The sequence below is a fragment of the Cetorhinus maximus genome, chromosome 32, assembly GCF_964194155.1.
Source record: "Cetorhinus maximus chromosome 32, sCetMax3.hap1.1, whole genome shotgun sequence".
Taxonomy (NCBI): Eukaryota; Metazoa; Chordata; class Chondrichthyes; order Lamniformes; family Cetorhinidae; genus Cetorhinus; species Cetorhinus maximus.
The window spans coordinates 7,132,088-7,142,736 of NC_135910.1; the positions used below are offsets into that span (position 1 = coordinate 7,132,088).

Here is a 10,649-nt window from a genome sequence, read left to right on the forward strand (position 1 = left end):
CTATAACACTCATCTGCCTTTAAACTTACATCACCACAGTGATTACACCTCCACAAAGGGCTTGGTGATCTCCCCCAAGGCTGCTGTTTAAATAGAAAGCATTTCATCTTCTTGCTTTTCCAAGGCTCCTGACAACTGGGAGCATCCAACAAGTTCAACGTTCACCTTTACTTCTTGAGTTCAACAATTTTAGATCTTGAACTCCCTCCTCCATCCCCACCCCCTTTCCGTTTCTTCCCCCTCCTTTTTGTTTTGTCCAATAATTTATATAGATTTTTCTTTTCCCACCTATTTCCATTATTTTTAAATCTATACCTTTTATGCCCTTTTAGTCTTATTTCACCCCACCCCCCACTAGAGCTATCTGTACCTTGCGTGTCCTGCTATCCATTCTTAATTAGCACATTCTTTTAGATAATACCACTACCTTCAACACCTCTTTGTCCTTTTGTCTGTGACACCTTTTGGTTATCTCCTCCTATCACTGCTTGCTTATCCCAACAACCAACCACCCCTCCCTACTCTCTCTCTCCCCCCTCCTTAAACCAGCTTATATTTCACCCCTCTCCTATTTTTACTTAGTTCTGTTGAAGGGTCATGAGGACTCGAAACGTCAACTTTGTTATTCTCCGCCGATGCTGCCAGACCTGCTGAGTTTTTCCAGGTAGTTCTTATTTTTTGTTTTTATTTCTTCTTATCCCTTTACCAGAATGACTGCCTGGATGCAATAACATCTGTATCTAAATCGACATCTTCTCCTTGCAGAGCCCGGCTTTACAAGAATCAAAGAGGGAATGTAGACTGCTCAAGAGCCAATTATGTTCATTCTGTAACTCAATCCAGGGTGAAGGAAGCCAACATGTAACACGTTAGCCCAGTTTCCAGCATTTACCTTGGAGTCTGTTCACATGCTGCCCTCCAGTTTCCTCGCCTCGTCACTGTGGAGGGAAGTGGAGTGTTACTGCCCCCTGCTGACACAATGGCTCCTTCCGGTGATGGGTCCAGGAAAGCAGACGGACTCCCCGTCCCCTCATCCAAGCAGCAAACTGTAAGGAGAAAACAGCCAAACGAGGGCAATTAGGGATGGGCAACGAGTGCTGGTCTAGCCAGCGACGCCCGGGTCCCATGAACGCAAATTTTTTAAAATCTGAGATAATAAACTTCCCCTAACAACAATTAACACCACAGCCACCGCAATTAACGCCGCACCCGCTCACCGCACCGCAATTAACGCCGCGTCCGCTCACCACACCGCAATTAACACCGCACCCGCTCACCGCACCGTAATTAACACCTCACCCGCTCACCGCACCGTAATTAACACCTCACCCACTCACTGCTTAATGCCTCCTCAAATCACCATCTCAATCCCCTTGCCCTGTCTCCTCTGAATTCCCTGCCCTCCTTGTCTGCCCAACCTCTCCTGCCTGTAGTCAGGATCACCCACTGGACCTTGCCATCGCTCGTGGCCTCTGCACTTGTCGGGTCTTTGATGGATAAAAACAGCCACCAGAGGAAAAGAAAACTAGAACAACCAAACATTCATTTTTCCCAACAACTGACTGTGGTGGGATGAGGCTATGGATATACCCTGGTTACCCGGGATGAGCAATAACGTGTGGAGAGTGGCATAGTGCTTATGTTACTGGTCTAGTAATATAGAGACATGTGCTCAAACCCCACCCACTGCAACTGAGGAACTTATGAACTGAATCTAGTATTAGTAATGGTGATCCTGAACCTACCAGCCTGTCAGTAAAACCCAGCTGGCTCACAGGTTGGGCCAAGAACCTGCTATTCTTACCTGGCCTACGCGTGACTACAGACCCTCAACAAGGATGGCACTTAGCTGCCCTCTGAAACGGCCTCCAGTAACAGGGTAAATAGAGATGGGGAAATGGATGCTGACCTTACCAGCGAAGGCCACATCCCATAAATGAAGAAAAAAAATACATTTTTAAAACCATACATAACTGACATTGACCTGCAGAGTTTGAAGTTGGGGCTCCTGGATTGTGATCTTCTAGAGGAGACTCGGGCTCATTCTCAGCCGACGACTCGGTCAACGATTTCCTTCCGTAATTTTTTTTTTAAAAAAAAGGAACAATTAAAAAAACAGAGGAGAGCGAGATAGCAATGCCCGGGCTGAGCAGATTTAGAAAAGCTCTTCAAAATACTTCTGCATCGTTAGATAGAGAACGTGCGGCCGTATGACCAGTTTCCAACCCTGAAATAGTCACAAGCAGCGGGCGGCTTAAAGTGCTTCTGACTGCAACAACTCGAATTTATCTCGTGCTTTTAAACGCAGTGGAAGCTCTCAACGTTCATGAGAACGATCCCAGGAACGAAAGGCTTAACATATGAGGAATGTTTGAGGACTCTGGGTCTATACTCGATGGAGTTTAGAAGGATGAGGGGGGGATCTGATTGAAACTTACAGAGTACTGAAAAGCCTGGTTAGAGTGGACGTGGGGAAGATGTTTCCATTAGTAGGAGAGACTAGGACCCGAGGGCACAGCCTCAGAGTAAAGGGAAGACCTTTTAGAACAGAGATGAGGAGAAACTTCTTTAGCCAGAGAGTGGTGAATCTATGGAATTCATTGCCACAGAAGGCTGTGGAGGCCAGGTCATTGAGTGTATTTAAGACGGAGATAGATAGGTTCTTGATTGGTAAGGGGATCAAAGGTTACGGGGAGAAGGCGGGAGAATGGGGTTGAGAAACTTATCAGCCATGATTGAATGGCGGAGCAGACTTGATGGGCCGAATGGCCTAATTTCTGCTCCTATGTCTTATGGCTCTTCAGGGAGTGTTATTAAACAGAATGTGACGCCAAGTCACGTAAGGTGATGTGGGAAGGGGGACAAGGTAGATTTGAAGGAGCGAGTGGCGGAGAGGCTTGGTGGGGGGGGGGGGGGGGGGTGGGGGGGGGGGGTGATACTCCAGAACTTAAGCCCCTGGGAGCTGAAGGCACAGCTGCCAAAGGTGGAGTGACAGAAATCCAACACACAAGTTGCACCATCATCCCTCACACCGTCTCCAGCCTGCTTTGCAGTAATGTCGAACACAAACAGGGACCTGCTTTTATATTATTGCAATAATTTTGCTTTTTAAAAAAAAAATACACAAAGCTATTATGTTAGCTGGGGCCATAAACTCTGTTCGGAACAATCATTTTAATCAAATAATAGCTGATCTTTGGTTGCACAGATTGCAGAACACCCAGTGGGAACCTTGCTCTGATCTCTGCTTCCTCATTGCTAGTTTTACTATCTGCTTCCCAGCTCCCTGGAGAGTAACAGTGAAAAGGCAAACTTTCAGTAAGAGTCACAGTGGCTCAGATGTTAGGGTGCTTTATAACAACAGGAGCGATATCTACAACGTCCAGTATTTACAAAATTCGAGCTGTCAAGTTTGACCTGGGTGGGGGCACAAAGATGCTTTTTTGTTAAATTCGTCCACAGGATGTGGGTGTCGCTGGCTGGGGCAGCATTTATTGTCCATCCCCAGTTGCCCTTGAGAAGGTGGTGGGTGAGCTGCCTTCTTGAGCCGCTGCAGTCCATGTGGTGTAGGTACACCCACAGTGCTGTTAGGGGGGGAGTTCCAGGATTTTGATCCAGCGACAGTGAAGGAACGGCCGATATATTTCCAAGTCAGCATGGTGAGTGACTTGGAGGGGAACTTTTCCAGGTGGTGGTGTTCCCACCTATATGCCCTTGACCTTCTAGGTGATAGAGGTTGTGGGTTTGGAAGGTGCTGCCTAAGGAGCCTTGGTGAGTTACTGCAGGGCATCTTGTAGATGGTACACGCTACTGCCACTGTGCATTGTGGTGGAGGGAGTGAATGTTGAAGGTGGTGGATGGGGTGCCAATCAAGCAGGCTGCTTTGTCCTGGATGGTGTTAAGCTTCTTGAGTGTTGCTGGAGCTGCACTCATCCAGGCAAGTGGGGAGTATTCCATCACACTCCTGGCTTGTGCCTTGTAGATGGTGGACAGGCTTTGGGGAGTCAGGACATGAGTCACTTACTGCAGAATTCCCAGTCCCTGGCCTGCTATTGTAGCCACAGTATTTATATGGCTAGTCCAGTTCAGTTTCTGGTCAATGGTAACCCCAGGATGTTGACAGTGGGGGATTCAGTGATGGTAATGCCATTGAACGTCAAGGGGCAATGGTTGGATTCTCTCTCGGAGGTGGTCATTGCCTAGCACTTGTGTGGCACAAATGTTACTTGCTACTTATCAGCCCAAGCCTGGATATTGTCCAGGTCTTGCTGCATTTGGACATGAACTGCTTCAGTATCTGAGGAGTTGTGAATGGTGTTGAACATTGTGCAATCATCAGCGAACATCCCCACACTGACCTTATGATGGAGGAAGGTCATTGATGAAGCAGCTGAAGATGGTTGGGCCGAGGACACTACCCTGAGGAACTCCTGCAGTGATGTCCTGGAGCTGAGACGATTGACCTCCAACAACCACAACCATCCTCCTTTGCGCTAGGTGCGACTCTAAGCAGTGAAGAGATTTCAGCCTGATTCCCATTGACTCCAGTTTTGCTACGGCTTCTTGATGCCACACTCGGTCAAATGCTGCCTTGATGTCAAGGGCAGACACTCTCACCTCACCTCGAGAGTTCAGCTCTTTTGTCCATGTTTGGACTAAGATTGCAATGAGGTTAGGAACTGAGTGGCCCTGGCGGAACTCAAAATGTGCATTGGTGAGCTGTGTAAGTGCCATTTGTTAGCGCTGTCAATGACACATTCCATCACTTTACTGATGATCGAGAGTAGACTGATGGGCAGGGAATTGTCCAGGTTGAATTTGTCCTGCTTTTTGTGTACAGGACATATCTGGGCAATTTTCCACATAGCCGGGTAGATGCCAGTGTTGTAGCTGTACTGGAACAGCTTGGCTAGGGGTGTGGCTAGATCTGGAGCACAAGTCTTCAGTACTATTGATGGAATATTGTCAGGGCCCACAGCCTTTGCAGTATCCAGTGCCTTCAGCTTTCTCCTCATATCATGTAGAGTGAATCAAATTGGCCGAAGACTGGTATCGAACCCCGGGCACCTCAGGAGGAGACCAAGTTGGATTATCCACTTGGCACTTCTGGCTGAAGATGGTTATGAACACTTCAGCCTTGACTTTTGCACCGACTTCCTTGGCTCCCCCATCATTGGGGGTGGGAATGGTTGTGGAGCCTCCTCCTGTTAGTTGCTTAATGGTCCACCACCATTCACAGCTGGGTTTGACAAGACTGCAGAGCTTAAGATCTGATCTGTTGGTTATGGGATAGTTTAGCTCTGTCTAGAACATGCTGCTTGATGGGCACGTAGTCTTGTGTTGCAGCTTCACCAGGTTGGCACCTCGTTTCTAGGTATGCCTGGTGCTGCTTCTGACAAGCTCTCCCACACCCCAACGAGCCAGGGTTGATCCCTGGTTTGATGGTAATGGTAGAGCGAGGGATATGCCGGGGCATCGACCCAGCTGCCTTTACACAACCAACCAGAAGTTTGGTTCCATTAACATCCGGGAGATACCGGGAGAGGCTTTGTGATTTCGCCCAAATCAACTTTTACTCCCCCCCCACCATTTTGTTTTCTGACACATTTTATAGGTGTCCTAACAGATCACGAGAAGCAGAAAAACGAACAGATCTCTCCTGGCATTGCTTACAGGGCGCGAGAGATTCCATTGTAGCAAGTTGGGGAAGGAGCGCAAGTCAGGCCCCAATTTCAAAAAGGTGAGAAGCTCTCCCCGCACTCAGCAAAGGAAATGCCCGAGAGTGGGTCCTGCGTTTCCTTTCTCAACTATAATTAGGAGGATGAATAAGAACGTATACAATACAGGAGTAGGTCACTCTATTCAATAAGGTCATGGCTGATCTTCGACCTCAACTTCACTTTCCTACCCACTCCCTTGATTTGTTCAACGCCAAAAATCTATCCATTTCCACCTTGAATAGACTCATCCAGCTGAGCAGCTGCTGGGATAGGGAATTCCAGAGGTTCACAGCCCTTCATCTCATTGCTAAATTGCTCTTCATCTCAGTCCTAACTGGTCGACACTATCCTGAAACTATGACCCTTAGTTACAGACTCTCCAGTTAGGGGAAGCAGCCACACAGCAGGAGTTACCTTTATATTTATTTACGGGATGTGGGCGTCGCTGGCTGGGCCAACATTTATTGCCCATCCCTAATTGCCCTCAAGAAGGTGGTGGTGAGCTGCCTTCTTGAACCGCTGCAGTCCATGTGGTGTAGGTACACCCACTGTGCTGTTAGGGAGGGGGCTGCAGGATTTTGACCCAGCGACAGTGAAGGAACGGCCGATATATTTCCAAGTCAGGACGGTGTGTGACTGGGAGGGAAACTTTCAGGTGGGGGTGTTCCCATGTGTCTACCACCCGTGTCCCCTCTAGGCAGTAGAGGTTGTGGGTTTGGGAGGCGCTGTCGAAGGAGCCTTGGTGAGTTGCTGCAGTACTACAGATGCTTAAATAATGCTGTTTACACGAGCAATTGTTGGGTGTCAACTCTGACAGAACGGAATTCAAAACTTTGGGTGGAATATTATGGCCCCATTGCGGAGGGGGTGGGGTGGTAAAATGTGGCAAGCCGTTCAAATGTCCATCGACTTTGGTGGGACTGTAAAATCCAACCGGTGTAAAACGCCACTCTTTGAATCACTGAAAGTTTAATTTTTCATCCGCGATTCATGCTGTATCGATGTAGTGAGAGAACTATAAAGTTTTAACTCTGGATCCAATTTGAAAAAAAAACATTGGCATCCAAAGTGAAACCTAACGTGGGCTGCACGTGTTGGTTCAAATACCTCTTTCCCGGGGTGACCCCGGGGCTACGAGACGCGTCGTCAGCCGCTTTCCGCTTGGTCTTGAGCAGCGTGTTGACCGTCGGACCCATCCGTGGTTGAACAGGAGCAACTGAACGGGGGAGAGCAGAACACACATCGTCAAATCTCAGAGTGTAAACGGGACCGAGTTTCTGGAGCTGCTCTCTCTCTCTCTCTCCAACATGCCAAAACTGATATATTCAGAATCAATGAGAACAAAAAACCGTTTGGTGATATTCGCTTGCATTGCAGCAGACCCTTCCACACCCTCAAATGTCTCAAAGTGCTTTCCAACCCATGAGGCCAGGGCAATTAGGGGAGGGCAATTAATGCTGGCCTGGCCTGCAGTGCCCTCATCCCATGAATGGAAAAACAAATACAAAATATAAAAATACAAAACACAATGTACGGTAACGTAGGAAACAATTTGCGCACAGCAAGCTCCCATAAACAATGCCACGATAACGGCTAGATAATCTGTATTTTGGGATGTTGTTTGAGATTAAATATTGGCCGGGACACTAGGGATAACCCCCCTCCCCTTGCTCATCTTTGATGTAGTGACATGGGACCTTTTATACCCCCCGTGAAAGGGCCTCTGTTAATGTTGTATGATGTGTCTGCATATCACTGTAACATAAAGGTGCTCAGCAGAGCAAGGGTTAATGTGGAACTGGGGAATAGCACCGCCCACAGTTTGATGTATGGAGTCACCTGGTAATAGGCTGAGAGAACAGTCTAGAGAGAACATTCTGGGACCAGTCCGCATGGAGGGAACAGCACCATGCTTGAAAGTAACTTGGGATCTGTAAACCGTTCAAGTTTAACAATAAAGGGTTCATGTTTAAATATACAAGTCTCCAGATCGTTGAGACATCTGAAGAACCCATATTACAACAGTTAACGTCTCACTCGAAGGATGGCACCTCCGACAGTGCAGCACTCCCTCTGCACTGCACTGGAGCGTCAGCCTCGATTGTTGCGCTCGAGTCCTGGAGTGGGTCTTAAACCCAAGACCTTCTCGCTCTGGGGTCACAGAGTGCTACCTGGCAAACCACGGCTGACACACCAGGCCTGATCACACCAAAGCTGGCTCAAAGTGCGTCACACACTTTAGCACTTTGGAAACACAGGCCTTGATATTAAAAGGGATGCAAGGAGTCCGATATGGGGACTGTCAACCCAACAAAGGCTAGGGACGCACGGGGTGGGTCCTGCTGCTTTTTACCAGCACAGCTTCATTTAAATATCCCCTCACTGACTCCTGCCTGGCACTGGGCCAGATTAACAGCCACTTCAGCAGGGCAGGGCTGTAAATTCCACAGGAGGAGGCCGCAGCCTGGGGCACACGGGGATAATCCAGAGGACAAGCAATTGGCCAAACAGCCGAGGGGAGGTGAGGAGAGTCTGTTTTTAATGCGGTGAATTTCCGCGACTGGGGACGCACTGCCCAAAAGAGTGGTGGAGGCAGGTTGATTGGTAAACTTTCAGAAGGGAATTGGGTAAATCCAGGTGAAAGGGGGATACAGGGAGGCGCGGGAGACTGGGGCTAATTGGATAACTCTTTTACAGATCCAGCACACGCACAATGGGCCAAGTGGCCTCCATCTGTGCTGTGCTGTTCTGTGAGCTGTGCATCTACCATTTTGTTAGATACGCTAACTAGGGCCGTCAGGTTATAAATCCCAGAGAGAATGTGGTTTCAGCTGCCTGGGCCCCAAGCTCTAGAATTCCTTCCCTAAACCTCTCTCTCTCCTCCTTTAAATAGATTTGTTAAAATCTCTCTTCGACCAGACTGTTGGTCAGCTGTGTGGCTTGGTGTCAAATTTGCTTTGTGAAGAGCCTTGTGATGCTTTACTATGCTACAGGTGCTTTGTAAATGCAAGTTGTTGTTGTTGTAATACTCTCTTAGGTCCAGGACCTTGGGGTCAATCCCCGAATTAATGGAATGCTCCAGACTATCACAGCTTGGTCATGATGAGCACGGTCGAGGGACTGGGCCAAAGTAGGACCATCTCCGGAACAGCAAGGGAATGAGGGGAAACCCAGGCAATACGGAGTGGAGTAGAGAGCACCCTCGGGATGATCGGAGAACACCATGGAGTTAGCAGCAATTGTGGACAGGCCCACAGCCCGAAGGGACCCGGCCCCTCATCTGAAGGAACTACACGTGTCCCTATGACTGTGGGCCTTTCCTCGAATGCAAAGCTACATCGGAAAGTTCAGTGGTGGATGTGGATACGGCAATCACCTTACTAAAAAAAAACTGCTAGTTAAACAGGTGATGGGCATTGATTATCCCATCTAAACAGAATAAAAAGATACAGCTGGAACACTTTGTGTGGAAGCTACTTGGAAGTCAGTAGCACTGAGGAGTGGTCTTGAAAATAAACCAGCTTAAACCAAAAGACCTGCCTGAATTAATTCTTCCACCACAACCTCTTCTTGTGAATAACAGCAGCGATGTGCTTGAAGCATGAAAGATGCTGTTGACTTTTGTGAAGTGATTCCCTAACACCAGGTAAAAAGACAGGTAAAGAAAAGGGGGGGGGTTGGGGAACTTAACGGCCATTTCCTAATTTCCAAGAGACCGTTCACGAGGGTCAGGCAAAGCAGGTACGCTTTAGAAAGCAAATATCACAAAGTGGTAGACTCTGCTACCAGTCAGACAGCGAGACATCTCAGAAACACAACCTACCAGAGGTCCTGTCAGACTGGGCAGTGATCGACATCTTCAGCTTGCTCACAGCACCGCTCACAATACCTGGCCAGAAAGAAAATAAATAAATGGAATAAAATGAGGGCCCAATGTCTCTGTTAACACCCCGAGTTACCCACATACAGGGGCCCTGCCTTCCCGATTATAATTGCAGTGCGTCCACATCACAGTGACTTGCGCTACGCAATGTTGCTGCAGTTGAAACATTCCTAATGACCAGCGATAAACTCTGGGCACCTTTCGCAGTCTTTGCCTTGAATTTTAATATAAAGAACTTTCCACGGGGCGTTACAGCAGAGGTCGGGCGCAGAGTAAACATTTCGTAAGCATATCCCAGCAACAGGTCTCACTCTAACCTCCTGCTGTAACAGTAAACGCACATTAACAGGGACTCCGGAGTTTCAGGTGTCCTGGAACCTGTCTCCGAGGTAAATTCCAGGGCAGTCGACGGACGCTAAGCAGATGATTGGCTCACCTGCTGACCGTATCCTTACTGATGCCGAGTTGCGCTCACCAATCACCTCTGCGATGGCTGACTTACATCGACTCCTGGTTCACCAATGACCGAAATTTGAAATTCTAATCCTCGGCTTTTTTGCCTCCTCCCTATCGTTGTAATCACCCCTAGCCCTACAACTCAGAGTTACTGTGCCCCTCCAACTCTGGTCCCCTGTGTATCTACTATTTCCTTCATCCCAACATTGGCGGCCGTGCCTTCAGCTGCCTGGCCCCAAGCTCTGGAATTCCCTCCCTAAACCTCTCCACCTCTCTCTCTCCTTCTTTAAGACACTTCTTATAACCTACCTCATGCACTAAGCATTTGGCCACTTGTCCCAGTATCTCCTTTGATGCTTCATTGTAAACCATTTACCAGATAATGCTCCTGTGAAGCAGCTTGGGATGTATGACTATATTAAAACATGATGTAAATGGAAACTTTTGCTGTTTTCGTTGTTATCCCAGCTCCACCCGTGTCCTCCCAGTGGTCAACCTCAGACTAACTGGCTTAATGAGCCAACCATTTGGACTGGTTGTTGTGTCTTGTCATTCTCCCATTGTAGCAGAGAACTCACAGGCAAGTTACC

At 48.2% G+C, this 10,649-nt stretch overlaps 1 protein-coding gene across 2 annotated transcripts in view; it reads right to left on the bottom strand.

Moving 5' to 3' along the window:
- Positions 1–10,471, bottom strand: part of LOC144671282 (uncharacterized) — a 42,508-nt gene extending 32,037 nt beyond the window's left edge. The window contains exons 1-5 of one of the 2 annotated variants that reach the window (XM_078533091.1): positions 10,369–10,471; positions 9,544–9,609; positions 6,828–6,936; positions 1,985–2,073; positions 893–1,046 (exon numbers count right to left, since the gene is read on the bottom strand). In XM_078533091.1, coding sequence (XP_078389217.1) covers positions 893–1,046; positions 1,985–2,073; positions 6,828–6,936; positions 9,544–9,577 — 386 coding nt within the window. In that variant the 5' untranslated portion in view covers positions 9,578–9,609; positions 10,369–10,471. Of the gene's footprint in view, positions 1–892; positions 1,047–1,984; positions 2,074–6,827; positions 6,937–9,543; positions 9,610–9,944; positions 10,009–10,368 lie in introns of those variants that run through there. The other variant, XM_078533092.1, reaches the window with a different exon arrangement.
- Between the last annotated feature and the right edge of the window lie 178 nt (positions 10,472–10,649).